Below are 21,822 nucleotides of genomic sequence, written 5' to 3'. Positions count from 1 at the left end.
ATGAGCTGGCTCAGACGGTGGACCTTCAGCAGGAAGCAGTTCAAATCTTTGCAAGCAAGAAGGCACAGAAAGCATCACTTTGATTATTCAAAAAGCTAAAAATGTCAGTGTTTACTATGCAGACAAGAAAAGTTACATTTGCTGTTCAGACGTTTAAAAGTTAAGTGTTACTTAAAATTTTTGAACAAGGCATTTTAAGTTGTTAGTTCTCCTTTATTGCGGTAAGTAGCAGAGCAGTACCATGAGAGGAGTAGAAGAGGAAGAAGGCAGAATTGAGACCTTTCAAAGTTTTGGCCCAAGTGAGGGGGCATTGGGGCGTCATTTGAGCTCCCTGCCTCAGGTGACAAAATGTTGTGTGCCGGCCCTGCTCCCAGAGCCTGCACCCCTCACCCCCTTCTGCACACAAACCACCTCCCACACCCAAACTCCCTCCCAGAACTTACATCCCTTCATGCACCCAAACTCCATCCTAGATCCTGCACCCCTCACCCCCTCCAACACTCAAACTCCTTCCCAGACCCTGCACCTCACACACCAACCCTCTGCCCAGCCTGGTGAAAGTGAGTGAGGGTAGGGAAGAGCGAGCGATGGAATGAGGGGGGATAGAGTGAGCCGGGGGTCCTCAGGAAAGGGGTGTGGCAAGGGTCTTTGCGTTTGTGTGATAGACAGTTGGCAACCCTGCTGAGTGGGCATGTGGAAGCCCTGGCCATGCTGGAAAAGAGCTGCCAGATGCGCTGCTGGCAGCTCGCTGGGTAACAGCCAGCGCAGGCCCAATTGTCAGGTAGAGCATGCCTGCATGGGTGCAGCTTGTGAAGACATGGAGTCCCATTGACTATTCTGCCCTGGGGCCCGGAATTGCTGTCGGCGGGTCTGCCTTGGCCAGATTTCTAAACGTATATACATGCCTCTTGGGATTTACAAAAGTGCCTAAACAGGTTAGGTGCCTTTAGGGTCCTAAATATCTTTGACAATAAGGCCCTCTGTGCCTCAGTCTCCCTTCTGTAAATTAAGGGGACCGATCATCCCTATCTCACCGTGGAGATGTGAGGATAAATTAATTAACAGGCCTGGCTCGGTGCTGTGACCCTGTGGGACATGGTGCTTCATGGGAATTGTAGATTATGGTACATTAAAAACCCAGGACATAAATAACACTTGTGCAACCTCATCCCCTTCACGTCCTACCTTTGGTAACCCCAGTGAATCACCCTCCCTGAAACATCCTGCCCTCAGTGACCCCAGTATCCCATTCCCAGCCATGGGCATCCCTGATGAGTCAATGGTTTGTCACAGGTGTCATAGGCTGGAAATAAATGAATAATTCTCTTGATATGTCAGCAGGAAAAAGCACCCAGCCACCATCCCAGAGCTCCGTTGGCTCCGTGGAGATAGTAGGGGTAAAAATTCAAAATGTGGTCCTGACAATTCAACTCTGATACCCCTGGATTACAGATCTATGGTGTAAGAAGAATTCTTTTGTTAGTTAATTAGATTTCACAGTGAGGCTGCATTTTAACTACTTCAAGTTATGCATTTTGAATTGATTGGAAAAGAAAAATAATCACAAGATTATCAAACGGTTTCAAAACTGTTTTATTGCCAAGATTTTGGGAAAAAATATTTAAATAAATATTAATGATATTTTTATCTAAAATTATTCGGTTTTTTTCAGTATTCCTCTTTTTCTTACTTCTCTCCACTTTCTCTTTTTTTACTTTCTTCTCTTTCTCCAAGAAAAAAGGCATAAGAGAAGGAGAAAAGAGGTAAGAAAAACACACCCCGAAGGAATAAGTAATTGAAAGAAGATTTTTTTCCATTTCTTGTTTTTTCTCTGAAAATCTGGAAATTGTATGAAAATGTTTATTTCCCAATTTTCAATAAAAATAAGAACATAAAAACAGCCAGACTCGATCAGACCAAAGGTCCATCTATCCCAGTATCCTGTCTTCCGACAGTGGCCAATGCCAGGTGTTTCTGAGGGAATGAACAGAACAGGCAATCATCAAGTGATCCATCCCCTAACGCCCACTCCCAGCTTCTGGTAAACACTTAACATAAAAACACTTTTTAACAAAAACAATTTCCATTAAAAATTAATAACTATATTTATAAATATATTTTATATCAGGATTAGGGGAAAAGACAATCAGACTAAAAGACAACTTTGGTTGAACCTATAAAGATAGAAAAAAAGAAACTTTGTATTAAAACAAGCAAACAAATCCCACTAATTTTTGGTAAAAGTAAAGACTGAATTTTATTAAATCATACTGCTGACTTGTCCTATGGGAAACACAAATAAGCTGTATATTTTTATAAGAGAGAATAAACCATAAAATATTTAAACGCCCATATTATCTATTGGAATATTCTATATTAAAAGCCTCATAACAGTTAAAAATTATTTATATCAAAAAAATTTCAATGTATTTGAATTTTTTTTTGTCCTCCTGAGAAGACTATGATTTTTATGATGCCTTCCCCATGCCCCGTGTTTGAAGTCATTCATGTAATTTTTTTTTTAATGAAAATTCTCTGTGTCAACTCTTCAGCTGTTGGAAAATATTCATAGGGCACTGAATTTCATCAGCTGGGGATCTTGCCAGTAGACTCCAATGGAGCTGTGGTTGACTTACAATACCTGGGGAATCGTGCCATTGATTTCAATAGAGTTGTGCACTGTGACAGCTGGGCCTATGGTCTACTAGCTCCAATGCAATTACTGTACATTGATTTACACCAGCTGGGGATATGATCCATTCACTCCATTGGAACTATGCTGATTTACACCAGCTGCTTATGCAGACTTCAATCGAGATTATGGCCCTTGATCTGTGACTTATTTATGAAACAATTTCACAAGTGTGCAGGATGTGATCTCTTTTGATGGGCTACACATTTCACATAGCATATACATCCCCTCTCTGATATCCTGAGGTCTGGTTTCTAATAGTAATGATCATTTAAAAATAAATTATGTCTTTAGTTTCTTCCCTGAGAACAGCATTCTGCTTATCAGTCTCCTGATGGCATTTTTCATCTCAGCATTTCTCAGCGTGTAGATCATTGGGTTCAGCATTGGGGTGATTACAGTGTAAATGACTGAGACCACCTTGTCCAGGATGAACTTCTTGAAGGGGCGAGCGTAGATGAAGATGCTGGGTATGAATATTAAACACACCACGGCAATCTGGGTTCCACAGGTGGACAGAGCCTTGTGCTTCCCATCTGTGACGTGTGTCCTGATCTTGACTAAGATGATAATGTAGGAAATGAGCAGAATGATGAATATGACCACAAGGAGCACTCCACCATTGAAGACCATCTGCAGCTCAACCACATGGGTGTCAGTGCAGGCCAGTTTGATGACTTGTGGGACATCACAATAGAAATTGTCCAGGACGTTCGGCCCACAGAATGGTAGCTGGAGGAGTAGCCCCATTTGAACAGCAGAGTGAGTGAATCCACCCAGCCATGCCAATGCCACCAGCCCCATGCACATACTATGGTTCATGATAATCAAGTATTTCAATGGTTTATGGATGGCCACATACCGATCAATTGCCATCCCCACAAGGAAAAATGCCATTGCACCCCCGATGAAGTGATAGAAGAACATCTGGAGGATGCACTCGTTGAATGAGATGGTTTTGCGCTGATTGAGAAGACCCAACAGCAATTTGGGAGCAGTGACTGATGAATCACTGACATCTAGGAAAGCCAAGTTGGCCAGAAGGAAGTACATGGGGGTGTGGAGCCGGTGGTCAGTGATCACTGTAGTGATGATGGTGAAGTTTCCCAGCCAGGTTGTCAGGTAGACTATGAAGAAGATGATGAAGAGGAATATCTGCAGGTCAGGACTCTGGGTAAGTCCCAGGAGGACAAATTCTGTCACTGTAGTGGTGAGGTTCTGTGGTCCATTTTGTGTATTTAAAATATTCCTGAAATGGAACAGAAATAACAAAAAAAAGTCCACAGTGCGGATTTCACTCTGGTTTTATCTGCATATTCAGGCACTTCTCTTGTCACTTTCTCATTTTCACATCCCATCTCTAACCTGCCCCAGAGATAATGGATTTCAGATCTGAGCATACTACAGCCCCTGCTGTAGGAGCAGACTAGTGAACCAGAGCTGGTCATGCGATGGCTTCAGACAGTGATGGCAGTAATGGGTCTCTGGGCTATTATCCTCTTAACTGACTTAGCTCTGGTCTACACTATGAGTTTAGGTTGACTTTAGCAGGGTTAAATCGAATTAAGCCTGGACACGTCCACACGACAAAGCCCTTTCTTTCGACTTAAAGGGCCCTTTAAACTGGTTTCTTTACTCCATCTCCGACGAGGGGATTAGCGCTAAAATCAGCCTTTGTGGGTCAGATTTGGGTAGTGTGGACGGAATTCGATGTTATTTGGCCTCCGGGAGCTATCCCACAGTGCTTCATTGTGACCGCTCTGGACAGCACTCTCAACTCAGATGCACTGACCAGGTAGACAGGAAAAGCCCTGCAAACTTTTGAATTTCATTTCCTGTTTGCCCAGCATGGAGAGCACAGGTGACCACTGAGGGAGTGGGAAGCAAATGAATACAGAACAAATCTGGTCCATCTATTTTTTTACATCTTAAGCTGGCAGCAGATGGTGCAGCATGACTGATAGCCCTCGGCATCTTCTGGGTGCTTGGCAGAAGATACCGTACTACGATTGCTAGCCATCATCGTCAAGATGGTTCAATCGGACTGCTGGCAGGACTGAGTCTCCAGGAGACAAAGCATGTCTGCCCAGGTGCCTATGATTGAACTGGAGTATGATGACAACGGATACCAGTCGTAATACACAATCTATTGCCAAAAGGCAAGGGGCTGCTGCTGTGTAGCAATGCAGCCCCACATCTGCCAGCACCCAGATAACCGATGAAGGCTACCAGTCATACTGCACCGTCTACTGCCAAAAGGCAATTAGCTGCTGCTGTGTAGCAATGCAGTACCATGTCTGCCGGCACCCAGATGACATATGGTGATGGTGAGCTGAGCTGAGCGGGCTCCATGCTTGCTGTGGTATGTTGTCTGCACAGGTAACCCAGGTAAAAAAGTGCGAATTGATTGTCTGCCGTTGCTCTGACGGAGGGGGAGGGGCCTGACGGCATGTACCCAGAACCCCCCGCGACATGGTTTTGCATCATCAGGCATTGGGATCTCAACCCAGAATTCCAATGGGCGGCAGAGACTGCGGGAACTGTGGGATAGCTACCCACAGTGCAATGCTCCGGAAGTCAACGCTAGCCTTGGTACTGTGGCTTCATGCACTTAGAGCATTTTATGTGGGGACACACACAATCGACTGTATAAAACCGACATCTATAAAACCGGCTTCTATAAATTCGACCTAATTTCGTAGTGTAGACATACCCTTAGACTCTTCTGAAAGCACCAACCAATATCTATAACCTTTTTAGAATAGAAAAGGATCGATCCGTGATAAATGTTACCTCCCCAAGCAGATTCGCATTCCTTATTATCACAGTCTCTACCCCCCCACACACACACAATAATAAGGCATATCCCCAGTGTTACCTTCCACAAGCTACTGTTTCTGTCATCCCAGAGCTGGCTGTCTCCAAACAATTGCATCAGTGATCTCAAAGCTGATCTTTGCTCTCCCAACAGGCAGGGGAAGGGGACCTGGAGCGACAGAGAAAAAGCCCCAGAAAACATTTTTTTTTGTAAAATATCTGACCTCCACTCTAAGACTGGTATTAGAATCAAAGAATCTCTGAAATCCCTTTAGCTTTCCTAGGCAGAATCAAGAGAGTTTATGCTTTGGGGATTCTGTCTCAGGAGTCATTAATAAATTCATGGAGTGTTTCATTTTTTTATGTCTTTATTTTAGCCATGAAAACTCAACAGGGTTTGGAAATACCCTCCTGTGCTGACTAGACTGAGGTTGATGTGAGGACAATATTTGGGAATAGGATGACCAGATGTCCCGATTTTATAGGGACAGTCCTGATTTTTAGGTCTTTTTCTTATATAAGCTCCTATTACCCCCCAACCCCTTCCTGATTTTTCACACTTGCTGTCCGGTCACCCTATTTGTGATACATGGAAATAAGTGGAAAATTGACTGGCCTGGGCTGTGTTCATGGCACTGGAAGAGAAAGCTGAATAAGAGGTTAGCACAGGAAAAAATTAGTCAGGATGTCTGGGTTTTATGCCTTTTCCAGGAATGAGTGGAGTCTGGTGGCTATGGGATTAGAACTAAAAAAAAACCTAATAAATCATTAAATCACGTATGTGAATACTCATTGGGATTCATGTCAGAAGTTTATTAACATGTTCTTTTTTCAGTGAAAAAAAACTTGTAACTCATCAGAAAATGGAATTTCCCACCCATGAAAAACATTGGCCCTTTTGGCCACACCATTATGCTGGAAGCTCACATACTTCCATAGTGAATTCTGGCTTCTGCAAGTGGAGGGGGTGGTATAAAGGGGGAAGGTGGGATATTTGGTATTCTGGGGTAGGGTTCTCTTTTGTTTGTTTGTTTTGCAAGATCTTGTTTTCTTTCCAGTGAAGATTAAAAATGAATTTTGAAACCTGGTTTTACTGTATCTCACATGTATCAAGTTAATAAAAATATTCACTTTTGCAAATCCCACTAGGAACCAATCTCGATCTTTAGGTGCCCAAATACCTTTGAAAATCTGGCCTTTTTAAACTTTTGAAAAATCCCATTTTAGGTCAATGCTAGCTAGTGTGTATGTGCCCCACTGAGAATAAGGGGCTAAAGGGAATAAGACTGCTCAGAGTTTGTTTACTGTTGCCACCTTGTGGTTGGAATCAGGACTGCAGAACTGTGTCTCAGATTCTATACTGCTGGATGGTGCCTTTTAGCTCCTGTCAGCAGTCAGACTCTCTGCATTCAGAGGCTTTTTGCTGTCATGAAATTCTGACTGGCCATTATTTTAAGTTGCAAAAGTACCGGTAACTAGTTTCTCTCCACCCTCCAGAAACTGTATTTAGACTAATCCAACTGGTCCTGATTCAGGGAAGAAATGAAACTCGGGACTAAATCCATCCCTCTTAAACAAAGTGTGTAAGTACACGCTTCATTTTAAGTGTGTGCTTAACTCCCATCAACAGTAATGGCATTTCAGCCCATATCTAACTTTAATCATGTGCTTAAATGCTGACTGGGATAGGGATGCTTTTCTGAATATCAGGTGTATTAATACCATTTTATGAGGATTAACATTCCTCAGCAAAATATAAATTCATACCAGGGATTGTATAAAGTGCTCTCAGGTATTAATTAAATTACTTGAAGCCATAAGGCAATTAAACAGTAAGCAACCAAAGCAAGACTAGCTTATCACAGCAGAGATCAATGATATGAATTCAAAGACACATGGACCTGTTTTGAGATACATTTGGATTAAAAAAAAAGGTTGAGATGGTTCAAAGAATGATAGACCTCCATGCCACCTACCCCTCATCTTTTTACCTCTCCAGACCCATCATGCCTTCCTCTCCCTGTTCATATATGTCTTCTCCTATTTTAATCTATTATCCCTACCTTAATTTGTTGTGTCTATGTAATACTTTCTGGATTTGTATTGTCTGGTCTTGCAGCTTTGTCCAATTGTAAAATGGTGTGGTTACATAATTCTATTGGACGTCCAGTGAAAGGTTGCAGTAATTGGAAACATTTACCTTTCTGTAACTTTCAACATCTGTTTATTCAAAAATAATTTATAAAAAAATAATTTTAAATATGTTTTAAATGATCACAGAAAGAAAGAAAGAAAGAAAGAAAGAAAGAAAGAAAGAAAGAAACCCCTATTGGGTAACTCACTCTGCTTCTATCTGCAGCTCCCAATGGGTGTTGACGAGTTCTCCCTCCACAGCTCCAAGTTCCCCACAGATGAAATCCCCACACAGTGGTGCAGAATAGGGGCCCTGCTTCATGGGAAGCAGGAGTCAGCTAGAGCTAGTCACATGATGGCACTGGATACTAAGGACAGTGAAGGCTCCTGCTGAGTTACCTGCCTTCATCATTACAAACCCCTCATTTCATCTCCCCCCTCCCTCCCAGACCCCATCACAGACTCGGCTTTTCTGTAGGTCCTTGGTTTGGGGAACACCCCAGCTCAGTTAACACCCCTAAAGGGAAGAGCTACCCAGGCTGGCGCTAGGGGCCGCAGGCTGCTGCCAGCTCTCTCCCAAGCTGTGACAGTCCCGTTGTGGAGCAGCTTTCTGGGAATGTTGTATTAAAACATTGTATTTAAAAAAGGTTTGAAATGTCAAAAGTTTTAAGTTTACAGACTGCAGCCATTGCACAGGCCTGGGGAGAAAACTCCCATTCCCATCCCCCCATGGGAACCATCCCTCCCTGAAACCAGCAGATATTCCATTGTTTGGGTTAAATTCTTATTACTTAGTAGGGACGGGTGGTCTAAGGCTTAGAGCACTAGGCTGGGATTTTGCAAACCAGAGTTCAGTTCCTTGTTCCTCCACCAGCATCCTGTGTTTGACTGGCCTGGTATTGAGTCACTCTGCCCCACTTCCCTCTTGGAACAATGCATCTCCAAACAGCACCTGCCACTGACCAGTGGAAGTTGTGCCTGGCCCACTGGCTACTGCAAGAGGGGACATTTCCATTGGACACTCCACACCACTGCACAGAAATCAGCTTGACACAGAGCACTGGGCGAGACATCAGGAACGTTGCTATGGGCCCAGCATGTGCTGGGTCAATCAGCATCAGCCCCATCCTGTCAGCAGATGAGGAAGGATGATTGAGTCCTTAGGATAGCAGACTGCCACTGCTGAAATGCAGGTTTCATTTCCTGCGCTGTCACACACGCCCTGTCCAACCTTACACGAGTCACTTACAGCAGATTTTTAAAGGTATTCAGGCTTCTTAAAAAGAACAGGAGTACTTGTGGCACCTTAGAGACTAACAAATATATTAGAGCATAAGCTTTCATGGGCTACAGCCCACTTCTTTGGATGCATATAGAATGGAACATATATTGAGGAGATATATATATACACACATAAAAAGAGCATGAACAGTCTAGCCTGGCTAGACAGCTCTCCAACACCACATTCTACAGGTCATTATCCTCTGATCCCACTGAGGATTACCTAAAGAAACTACACCATCTGCTAAAAAAACGCCCTGACAAAGCACAGGAACAAATCTGTACAGACACATGCCTAGAACCCCGACCAGGGGTATTCTATTTGCTACCCAAGATCCATAAACCTAGAAATCCTGGATGCCCCATTATCTCATGCATTGGCACCCTAACATCAGGCTTGTCTGGTTATGTGGACTCTCTCCTCAGGTCCTTCATTACCAGCACTCCCAGCTATCTTCGAGACACCACTGACTTCCTGAGGAAACTACAATCCATCAGTGATCTTTTAGAAAACACCATCCTGGCTACTATGGACATAGAAGCCCTCTACATCAATATTCCACACAAAGATGGACTACAAGCTATCAGGAACAGTATCCCCAAAAATGTCACAGCTAACCTGGTGGCTGAACTTTGTGACTTTGTCCTCACCCACAACTATTTCACATTTGGGGACAATATATACCTTCAAGTCAGTGGCACTGCTATGGATACCTGCATGGCCCCACAGTATGCCAACATTTTTATGGCTGACTTAGAACAATGCTTCCTTAGCTCTCATCCCCTAACACCCCTACTCTACTTGCGCTACATTGATGACATCTTCATCATCTGGACCCATGATAAAGAAGCCCTTGAGGAATTCCACCATGATTTCAATAATTTCCATCCCACCATCAACCTCATCCCAGATCAATCCACACAAGCGGTCCATTTCCTGGACACTACTGTGCTAATAAGCGATGGTCACATAAATACCACCCTATACTGGAAACCTACTGACCGCTACACTTACCTACATGTCTCCAGCTTCCATCCAGGACACACCACATGATCCATTGTCTACAGCCAAGCTCTAAGATATAACCGCATTTGCTCCAATCCCTCAGATAGAGACAAGCACCTACAAGATCTCTATCAAGCATTCTTAAAACTACAATACCCACCTGCTGAAGTGAAAAAACAGATTGACAGAGCCAGACGAGTACCCAGAAGTCACCTCCTACAAGACAGGCCCAACAAAGAAAATAACAGAACACCACTGGCTGTCACCTTCAGCCCCCAACTAAAACCTCTCCAGCGCATCAAAGATCTACAACCTATCCTGAAAGATGATCCCTCACTCTCACAGATCTTGGGAGACAGACCTGTCCTCGCTTACAGACAACCCCCCAACCTAAAGCAAATACTCACCAGCAACCACATATCACTGAACAAAAACACTGACCCAGGAACCTATCCTTCTAACAAAGCCCGATGCCAACTCTGTCCACATATCTATTCAAGTGACATCATCATAGGACCTAATCACATCAGCCATACCATCAGGGGCTCGTTCACCTGCACATCTACCAATGTAATATATGACATCATGTGCCAGCAATGCCCCTCTGCCATGTACATTGGCCAAACTGGACAGTCTCTCCGCAAAAGAATTAATGGACACAAATGTGACATCAGGAATCATAATACTCAAAAACCAGTGGGAGAACACTTTAATCTGTCTGGTCATTCAATGACAGACCTGCGGGTGGCTATCTTACAACAGAAAAACTTCAAATACAGACTCCAACGAGAGACTGCTGAGCTGGAATTGATATGCAAACTAGATACAATCAATTTAGGATTGAATAAGGACTGGGAATGGCTGAGCCATTACAAACATTGAATCTATCTCCCTTTGTAAGTATTCTCACACTTCTTATCAAACTGTCTGTACTGGGCTATCTTGATTATCACTTCAAAAGTTTTTTTTCACTTACTAACTTTGAGAGGCCAATTAAGTAAGACAACTCCCACCTGTTCATGCTCTCTGTATGTGTGCATATATATCTTCTCAATATATCTTCCATTCTATATGCATCCGAAGAAGCTTATGCTCTAATAAATTTGTTAGTCTCTAAGGTGCCACAAGTACTCCTGTTCTTTTTGCGGATACAGACTAACACGGCTGCTACTCTGAAACCAGGCTTCTTAAGGCAGCTGACCACTTCTGAAAATCCCACTGGGTACTTATCTGCATTTTAGGGGTCTGACCACTTTTAGAAGTCTGGCCCTTAGCCTCTCTGTGCCTCACTTTACCATCCCAATGGGGATAATGCTACTTCCTTACCTCATTTGACTGTGTCAAATACTTAAAATATCTTGAAATGCTCATGTACTGCAGCCATGGGGGTGCTAGAAATGTTTTAAATACATGATTACAAATACAAAGGCTGAGATTTTCCTCAGTATCTAGTGGACTGGTATGCCAAATTCCTGGTGAAATGAATGGGGGTTGGGCATACACCTTTGAAAATCTCAGCCAAAGTGACAGTGAGTCTGCCCTGGAGTGTAAACCTCCTGGTTTCTGTTCATTTAAAGCCGTTCCTGTGTCTATGCAAAGCACATTGCAAATATTCCCGGCGTGGATCCCAGTGTCCGAGAATGTTTTCATCAATATTTTCAAATGTATTATTAAAAATTGTAAAAAAAGAAAGTTTGAAATTTCAAAACTTTAAATGAAACTGCTCTTAGTTCCTCAGCCAGCTCGAAAGCTAAAATATCATGTGCTAAATCCAGATCTACAGTGCCTGAATTTAGTGTCTGAGCATTTCCCCTGCCATACAAATGCCTGCATATTTCCCATATAATTTCTTAATGCAGTAACACTCAGCCCTTATGTAACACTTTTCAGTAGTTGATCTCAAAGCACTTTACCAAAGAAATCAGTATCCTCATCTCTATATTACAAAAGGAGAAACTGAGGAACAGGGTGGTGAAGTGGCTGGTCCAAGGCATCACGGAGAAGGCCACTGCAGACTGGAAATAGAACGCAGGTACGGTGAGTTGCAGCCATGGTGCTATCCACTAGGCCACACTTCCTCCCCCACAGAATAACATATATCATCACAGTACTTGCTGTGTTTGCGCCCTCAGTTGTCTGAAGGATGAAGGATGTCCTGGGGAAGTCACAGCTCAGAGCTGTTCAGCACTGTCATGATGCATAAAGAAAAGATCTCATTCCAAAGTGAACTCAGGCTGAAAAATCACCCTATATATCAGATTTTACCCTCCCTCTGACACAGGTTCTAGGATCAAACAGTTCCTGACATCCAGCTGAGTTTTATCGGGTGTGCTGAAGAAAGTGGCCGCTCTGGGGTCTAAGCAGATGGCAGTTTGGTTCCATGGGACATCATTAGAAAGTAAACTGAGGTTTTTTAGTATGACAGTTGCTAATGGCTGAGCCAAGCGGCGTATTTCAAAGTTTCCTGGGGTGCAGAGTTAAATGGGGAGCTGCATGCACAAACAGCTCTTACACAGGGACATACTGGATATTTGCCTGGCCTCTGAGAGGAAGTCCCTGGAGACTTGGGTCTTGTCCCTGTGTCTGGGAAGGGTACATGAGGAAGTGGTCAGAGTAGCCAGGACTCAGGGGCTCTTTTCTAGCCACCCATTCATTTCCAGTGAAATTTAAGGGCCAGATTTGAAAGGTGTTTATGCATCTAAATCTACAGACAGGCATCTGATGGGATTTTCAATAGACTTAGGCATCTAATGACCCTTGAGTTCACAGGCAATTAGGCACCTAACTTGCTTAGGTGCTTTTTAAAATCCCACTAGCTGACAGTCGGCATCATTAGATGACTAACAGCCCTTAGAACAGCATGGGGTGGAATGGGGCTACGGTGAGTCAGGGCTTCTGGGTTCTGCCACCAGCTCTGGGAGGGGAATGTGACTAGCATTTAGAGCAGGGGTACTGGGAGTCAGGAGCCATGCTTCAGGGCATTGGCACTCAGGAGGGGAATGTGGTCCAGTGGTTAAAGTGCTATGGCTGGGATTCAGGTCTCACAAGTTCTAGCCCCATCTTGAGGAGGGAAGAATGGAGGTCAGGTATATGCTTGGGAGTTGGAATGCCTGAGTTTTATCCAGTATCAGGGGGTAGCCGTGTTAGTCTGTATCTACAAAAACAACAAGGAGTCTGGTGGCACCTTAAAGACTAACAGATTTATTTGGGCATAAGCTTTCGTGAGTAAAAACCTCACTTCTTCGGATGAGTTTTATCCATAGCTCTGGGAAGGGAGTGGGTTACAGTGGGGCAGGGAGAGAGGGAATTATGACTCCTGCCCTGTCCTATTCTAATAGCAGTATCCCCTTTGTGCTCTTCCAGCTCTCTGGCACTCAGCACCACTGGAGAATTAATTTTACGTCTTAAGAACATAGGAATTGTCACAACTGGTCGAACCAGTATCCAGTCAAATCTGCCCCCCCCCCTTTTCTGGCAGTGGCTGATACCAGATGTTTCAAAGAAAGCAGCAAGAACCCCACAAGGATCCGTTGAGGCACAATCTGCCCATAAGGGATGTTACCTCCTCTCGCTGTCATTTAGGGTCAGATTACTAAAAGTATTCAGTCACCTAGTGAGATTTTCACCTGTGCACTTGAAACTCATTAATTGCGATGGGTGTTAGGGGGCTAGGTGCCCACTGTGCACCTAAATACCTTTAAAAATCTGGTCCTTAGTTTATTGATGCTTTGCAGTAGGAGGGTTTATATCCCCTATGCATTTTCAATGCTATTTGAGGTCAATCTGAATTTTCTCACTATTCACATATAGCTTGAACTTTGAATCCTTTTAAGCTCTTGATCACAAGGATATCATGTGTCAGTGAGTTCCATAGTTTAAGTATGGTTTTGTAAGGGCAGAAGATGGTATAGAAGGTTCCTGATTGGGTTTTGGTGTAAGAAGAGTTCATATTATTTAGGGCTGGTATTTTCAGAAGAGCCCAAATGAGTTAGACTCTCATATTGCATTGAATTTCAATGCGAGTGGGATGCCTAATTCCTCTAGGACACTTTGAAAATGGGAACTATAATTCACATATACCTTTGAACTGAATGTAAGAGAGCGGCATCCTCTCCCTCCTCCTCCTTCTTCAATATTAGAGCTAATTGAAATTTTTTCATCAAAACTTTTTATCTTTTCTTTTTTTATGAAAGGGCTTTAGACAAAATGACATTTTCAAGTGAGAATATCCATTTTCATTTAATTTGTTGTGGGTTTCGAAAAGTGAATTTTTTCAACAACCAAAAGACAATTTTGTTTGGTTCTGTTTTGTTTTATGGTTGTCTACAGCTGGGAATAGTTTCAATTTGATTACCAGACAATCACTACACTCTTAAATATTTGCACACGGGAAAATGATAAAAGACAAAAACACCCTATTACCTACACGTGAATACTTTTCACCAAGCGATCACTCTATATCTGACCAATCAGTCCTCATCCTCACAGGAAACCTGCACAACTCTTTCTAAAGACAAGCCTGGGAATTTAAATTCATAACTTCAGTAGGCACTAAAAATAATGATTTTAATAAAGAGACTGGATTTATGGCTTATTACAATTATCTGTAACCCACTGACCCCCCTCTTTGAGTCCAATGACTACAGGGGTGATAACGGGTCATTCTGCCTTTTATATCCTTTGCCACATGGCTTGTACATACTCTGTCCCAAACACAAGCTCACAGCACATTGGCATGGAAAAGCATTTGGAGTCTCCTGTCCAAAGGCATGTCCCTACACATCCTGCTGATTCACAGGTGTAGCCCCTGACTTCTCTCAATGCATTCATTATGAGATGTTGCAGTCTATATGATTTTATAAAAATATGCTAATGAGTGAATATAATGTAACTGGAATATGGTTCATGCAAAAGGTCTCTTGTAAGGTATCATTACAAAGCTTATAATCTACTGAGTGTGATCATTCTATTTGTATAAATGTACCACTCTTGTATCTAAAACTAGAAATATAAAATATAACTCTGAGGGCCTATTGTAGCTATGCAAAATGTCGGCCATTAATGGTGGTTTGGAATCTTGATGACTCCTATTAACCAGGACAATTGTCTGCAGATGGCTCTGTTTTACTTGTAAGTCTCCATGTATGTGTGTGTGCTGGCAAGTGGGTAATGAAGTCTTGCAGTGACATGTGATCACGTCACCTGAACTGGAATCCATCTTTAACCTGGTGCTTTTCCATTGAGAAGGGGTGAGGGGTGGGAATCCAGAGAGGGACAAAGGATTCCTGCCTTTGCAAAAGATACATAAATGGGTGGAACAAAACAAAGGTGAGCCATCATGAGGAATCCCCTAGCTACCACCTGAGCTGGAACAAGGGCTGTACCAGGGGAAAGGATTGAGCCCAGGCTAAGAAAGCATCCAGTCTGAGAAAAGAAACTTCTTTAAACATCCGTAAGGGTGAGATCTTACCTGTATTCAGTTGTATTACTGTATTAGGTTTAGATTTGCGTGTTTTATTTTATTTTACTGGGTAATTCACTTTGTTCTGTTACTACTTGGAACCACTTAAATCCTACTTTGTGTATTTAATAAAATCAGTTTTTACTTATTAATTAACTCAGAGTATGTATTACTACCGGGGGGGGGGGGGGGAGCAAACAGCTGTGCATGTCAGTGTTCTAGCAGCCGAAGAATTTATGAGTTTACCCTGTATAAGCTTTATACAGGGTAAAACGGATTTATTTGGGTTAGGCCCCATTGGGAGTTGGGCATCCGAGTGTTAAAACAAGTACACTTCTGTAAGCTGTTTTCAGTTAAGCCTGCAGCTTTTGGGCACTTTGTTCAGACCCTGGGTCTGTGTTGAAGCAGACAGCCGTGTCTGGTTCAGTAAGACAGGGTGCTGGATTCCCAGGCTGGCAGAGGGAAAGCAGGGGCAGAAGTAGTCTTGGCACATCAGTTGGCAGTTCCCAAGTGGGCTTCTGTGATCCAACCCATCACACATTGTACAGCTGATTTCCCTTGATTGTTCATCCAACAGGTTAGGTAGTGCTGATGCCACTCTGCGTAGGGCTGTCACCCAGAAACACAGCACAAGTTTGATATACAAATATACCACAATACAAAAGTGATATACACATATACATATGATTATCATACTTAGCAAATCATACTTTTTCCACTGATACCTTACATGACATACCTTGTAAAATTAATTGCAATTTTGTAATATTGGTATCAAACATATTATAAATGGTGACCTAGCCAGCATCACACTAACTACTTATACTAAACAATCTGTTCCACTTCGCATTTTGCTGTGGCACTGAGTGTATTTTTCCCAAACCTGAACAAGAGCTCTGTGTGGCTCGAAAGCTTGAAAAAATATATCACCTCCTTCATCTTGTCTCTCTATTTTTGGGTCAGTCAGTTAGCCAGTTCTTAATCTGTTTAATAGGTGCTGTATTGATATCCTATAGTGCTAAATTTTTAATCAGAAAGTCATAAAGTTCTAAGTCAAACATCTTAGGAAAGTCTAAGTGTTAGAGACACAAAGGGATTTAGGAACTCAGCTACTACTTTTGATGCCTAAATCCAATATTTAGATCCTCAAAATAACTGCTTAGCTTGCAGGAGTGTGCATTAGCCACTCAGCTACAGAGACTATGATTCTACAAGTCATTCTGTCTCCTCTTCTGGCCAATGAACACTTCTGAATTTCAAACAAAGTGGAACAGTGTCAGTAGGAGAGACTGAAAGAAAGCGACCTCAATATACCCTATAGCAGGCTTGCACAACTCGTAAAGTGGCGAGGGCCATATTACTCCAAAGAAAATAGCTGAGAGCTGAAACCCCCTAGCTCCACTGAAACAACCCCCCCCCAGTGCTGCCCAGCCACGCCAAAACACCCCCCCCCCAGCACTGCCCAGCAGGCAGGACTCACCCGGTGGTGCCTCCTGCTGGTCTTCTCGGGAATTAGCTCATCCAGCCATTGGATCACCCTCTGCAGGCCAGTGTCCTGCTGCCACTGGCCCCGTGTCCCTCCCGGACTCCAGTGCCCTTTGATCTGGGGTGCTGCCCCCTGGCAATACCCCCACACTCTGGCTCTAAGTCTCCCCGCTCTGGGGAACACCCAACCTCTAATCCCCACCTTGCCTCAGTATAGGGCTACTGCCAGTCACCAACTAGCCCCCACACCCTGGGACAGACTGCAGTATAAGCCAGTCATCACAGGCAAGGTTGGGTTTGGATCTGCTGCCTCTCTCTATAGCTGGGCTGCCCCTCTGCAGCCCTGGTACTGGTCTTAGGCCCTTAGCTAGGGCTGCAGCTTGGGGGTTTTCCAAGCTGGAGCTCCCCAGCTCCTCTAGCCTTCCCCCAGCCCTGCTCCACTCCCAGTACCCTGCTCAGCTCCCTAGCAGCCAGGTCCTTCTCTCTCTACAAGCAGAGGGAGACTTCCTCTGGGCCTCTAGCTCACAGCCCTTTTATACAGGCCAGCTGGGGCCTGATTGGGGCATGGCCCAGCTGCAGTGGCTTCCCCAATCAGCCCAGCTTTTCCCCTTCCACAGCCCTCCCGCAGGACTGTTTTAAGCCCTTCAGGGCAGGAGCGGGGTAACCACCCTGCTACACCCCCCGAAACACATCTCCTGCCCCAGTGCTGCCCGCCCCGTGGAAACAAACCCTCCTTCCCCAGCTCCGCCCCACTGAAACAGCTGTCGGCCCAAAAGGAAGGGTTTTTTTTGGGGGGGGTTGATACTTTATTAAGAATTTTTCAATTAAAACAAACAATAATGTTTTAAATTATTTTAGTTTTTTTATGAATCATGGAAAAATGAAAAACACCTGTTCCATTGAAAGAAAACATTTGTACTTTTCATAATTACCTTGCAAATTTAATGAGAGATATTACATCTCTTTTTGGCAACAAGCTTGTCATATTCAGGGGTCATATTTGAAGTAGATATTTTCATAATGTCTTCCAAATGGCCATTAGTCAGAGAAGAACGTTGCTTGTTTTTATTCATGTTCATGATGGAAAATGTTTGTTCACATATGTAAGTGCTTCCAAAAATGCTGAACGTTTTCAGTGCAAATTCGATAAGATTATTGTATTTTTCATCGTACAGACTTTTGTAGAAGTCCCACAGGCTGCTTTCTCTGTGCTTATTTTGGTAAACTACCGAACATTGAAGTTCAATAACCTCGAACTGCAAATCTAGTGGCACTTCCTCTGGATCCACAGATAAGGGATCTTCACTCAGCTTCAACTGGACGTCATAATCTTTAGACAAAGTAAGTCTTCTATCAAATTCTTCAATCAAAAGACTGATGTGCTTTGCGTATTTTTCTCCTAACTCAGCGTGTTTGTGCTGAGGGCTACGCTGTGCACAAGTGGGAAAGTGACACATTTCACCTTTTGACAGTTGACTTCTGATAAGTTTCAATTTCATTTTGAAAGCTTTCACTGCTGCACACATTTGAAATATAAGTTGATTTTTTCCCTGAAATTGAATATTGAGATCATTCAGGTGTGCGGTAATATCACAAAAGAAAAAGAGATCTTGATTCCAGGATTCATTTTCAAGCTCTGGGAATTGTATTGGCCCATTTTCTAGGAATTTTGTTACCTCCTCTTTCAAAGCAATGAAATGCTGGAGCACTCTTCCTCGACTCAATCACCTCACTTCCATATGGTAGATTAAGTCGCTGCACTCGGTGTCTTCCCCTTCAAGAAAGGCTTAAAATGTCCTATGTTTTAGTCCTCTAGAACGGATGTAATTTACAATGGAAACTACCACTGACATTACATGCTTAAATTTTAAGACTTTGCTACACAAAACCTGCTGATGTATAATGCAGTGATGTTTGGTTATTTGTCTCCTGATAAATTCTTCAAGAAGAGTAACTGCTCCAACATTTTTTCTGCACATAGCTGGAGCACCATCAGTACAAATGGCCACCAAGTTTGTGAAATCTAATCCCAACTTATAATTCATGCACTTTATCACTTCACTGGAGATTTCTTTTCTGGTTGTGCGACCCGTCATGGAGCACATGCCAACAAGTTCTTCAGTAATTTCAAAGTTTTTATCAATACCACTAATAAAAATAAGAAGTTGGGCGGTGTCTTTTAAATTGGTGCTTTCATCCATAGCTAGGGAGTAAAAGCAGAATTCACTGACTCTCTGCTTTAACTGATCACTTAGATGGGTAGAAATGTCAGCTATTATTCTCTGTACAGTCATGTGTGATAGACATTCTCAAATATTCCCCTCTTTTCTGGACATAACTCAGATACAGCAATCAACATACACTTTTTTAAAAACTCGCCTTCTGTGAAGCATTTCCCAGCAGCAGCAATTTCCTTAGAAATTTGAAAACTTATTTTAGTAACTGTATCATTTTCAGTGCTCACTTTCTTGAAAATTTGCTGTTCTCCACTAAGGTTTTTCGCTAAACTGGCTGCTTTAATTATTTTTTCATTTGGGTTCAATTTGGCAAGATTGGGATGTTTTGTTTCAAAGTGCTGCCGAAGGTTGTATTCTTTCAGAAGGGCTAACATTTTGCGACACACGAGGCACAGTATTTTGTCTTTGGAAACAGTACATACGTATTTATTCATCCATTCAGTGTTGAAAACTCTGTGCTCTGATTCTATTTTTCTATTTTTCTTTTCACTCATGGTAGCCATTATGAAGCTTAAGATTTTGTTGAATAAATTCACACACAAGAGAAACACTCACAGTCACATACAAAGAGAAGAGATATCTCAAGGTGCGTGGCACACTAGCAAGGCACTGACAGTGTGTGGAAACCTGTAGAGGGGAAAAGAAATGGCGCACATAGGGTAACCAGATCACAGCAGTAAAATAGGACCCGCCCCCTCCTTGCTTGGTCCCACCATTACACCCCTCTTCAACCCCCAGGGGTCACTATATTACTGCACAGCAGTACCAAAAATTAAAATACTCAAAATGGATGCCTCCTTCCAACCACCGACTCGCCGCTCGCCTCCTCACCCCCCCCAAGTATAAAGCCTCACTGCCACTAGCTGCCCACCCTCCCGCTTGGTTCGTCATCTCCCCATGAAATAAGGGGAGGGGAAAAGGGGGACAGTTTGAAGGGATTTTCTGGGGCTATGAACTAAGCCGGGGAGGGGAAAGGGGGGCAGTGTGAAGGGATTGGATGTGATTGTCCAACACACAAACACAGGGACCGCAGGGAGCCCTGGGTTGGGGGGGCAGTGTGATAGGGGCTGGGGAGGGATAAGGTCCCTGGACCAGGGAAGGGGGCAGCAGTCAGGGCAGGGCAGGTGCAACTCACACACACACAGATACACAGAGTCTCCCCCGGGGATTTCCCAGCTGCCCACAGACAGTTCAACCCCCCCCATCACTACGGCCCCACTTCGCCCCCAACCGAAGAGGGGGATGGAGGTCTTGGCCCAGTCCCCTTCCCCGAGCTGCAGCTCGAGCCCAGGCCCAGCACTCCTCCCCTTGCTCACATTTACCGGCTCTGCCTCATGCCCAACGCTTCCCACCTCAGCAGGCCCCAGAATTGACACACCTGCTGTACGCCAGGTGGGGGGAGTGGGAGACGGAGACATGTGCACTTTTGCCGTTCAAGCGCAGCGTGCGTGTGCCACACTTCTGACCATCCGGGCGATCAGAGTGCAGCGCGCACACACAGGGCTGTGAGGTTGACCCCCCCGGGCAGAGGGAGAACCCAGCAGTCGCGCTTCTGACCGTCCGGGCGGTCGGAGCACAGTGTGCATGCACGGGGCTGTGAGGTCACCCCCCTCTGGGCAGGGGGCAAACCCAGCAGCCCCCCCGCCACTTGCCCGCGCGCCACACAGTGCATGTTGTGCAGGCCTGCCCTATAGCCTAGATAGGTTAGGACAGTCGACTGGGATGCCAACAACCTGGGTTCAAGTTGTTGCTCTGAATGAGGCAGAGCTGAGGTTTAAACTGGGGTCTTGAATGTGCTTGGTTACAGCTTAAAACACTATTGGGTAAAATGATGTTCTCCCTTCCCCCGCTTCTTTTTCCGCAAGAAGCAGCTGACTTAGGTGAGGTGCATGTGTGATGGGTCCCCCTCAGGGTGCCACCTGGAACTGAGGTACAGCTGAGCCCAGTGTCTCACCAATCTAGGTTCCCTCTTACACTGTGACATTGTGACAAGCTGCAAAGCTCACCAAGCTTGCACTCACATCAACATCCACAGGCAGGGACAACACCCAGCCATGTTTATGAATGCTCTGGCCAGCCACTCATGAACCCACAATAGAAAGACAACAGACAAAATACTTCCAGCTCCCCAGCCTGAAACCCCAGATCTGTACCATCCTGCCCTAGTCAAAAGCCTGACCAGTATGAATTTATTGCCCAGTCTGCCACTTCTACAAAGGAAAGTGGACGTGCACCAACTCTTGTTCCTGAGCTGAGTTGTATCCCCTTTGTACTTCAAACAAAACACACAATGTTTTAGGTAAAATATAAAATTGATTTCTTAGCTACAGAAAGATAGCTTTTAAGTGATTATAAGTGATGGCAAACAGATCAAAGTAGATTACCATAAGAAATAAAACAAATCCACAATCTAAGCCTAATGTACTAATTAGTATTTGAATCAAACAGTGTCTCACCCAGTTAGATAGTGCAAGCAGGTTAGCTTTTGCATACACAAGCAGGCTTCCTTCTTTCCTGCCTGGGACAAGCTCTTCATTCCCCAGTGCAATCTTTGTTCCTCTGGTACTTTCAGTTGTGTTGTTGTAGGGACAGTGAGGTGGAGTCATGATGTGATTTCCCCATTTTATATCTTCTTCCCATTTGCTGGAAAGCTCTTTTGCTGTGACCTGGGTCAAACAGTTCCCATTGTGTAATGCTGTATCTGAGAGAT

General features: G+C 43.9%; 1 protein-coding gene across 1 annotated transcript; it reads right to left on the bottom strand.

The window, feature by feature from the left end:
* Positions 1–2,974: 2,974 nt before the first annotated feature.
* On the bottom strand, positions 2,975–3,910 carry LOC128845878 (olfactory receptor 4D1-like). The gene has a single exon (XM_054044935.1). The coding sequence runs from the start codon at positions 3,743–3,745 to the stop codon at positions 2,975–2,977; it is 771 nt and encodes a 256-aa protein (XP_053900910.1). The 5' UTR covers positions 3,746–3,910.
* Between the last annotated feature and the right edge of the window lie 17,912 nt (positions 3,911–21,822).

Source organism: Malaclemys terrapin, chromosome 12, assembly GCF_027887155.1.
Source record: "Malaclemys terrapin pileata isolate rMalTer1 chromosome 12, rMalTer1.hap1, whole genome shotgun sequence".
In the NCBI taxonomy this organism is placed as follows: domain Eukaryota; kingdom Metazoa; phylum Chordata; order Testudines; family Emydidae; genus Malaclemys; species Malaclemys terrapin.
Note: the sequence above shows the minus strand (reverse complement) of the source record. Positions and strands in the feature narration are given on the sequence as shown.

Coding starts and splice junctions, on each gene's coding strand:
- LOC128845878 (XM_054044935.1), bottom strand. CDS start 3,745: ATGTACTTCCTTCTGGCCAACTTGGCTTTCCTAGATGTCAGTGATTCA.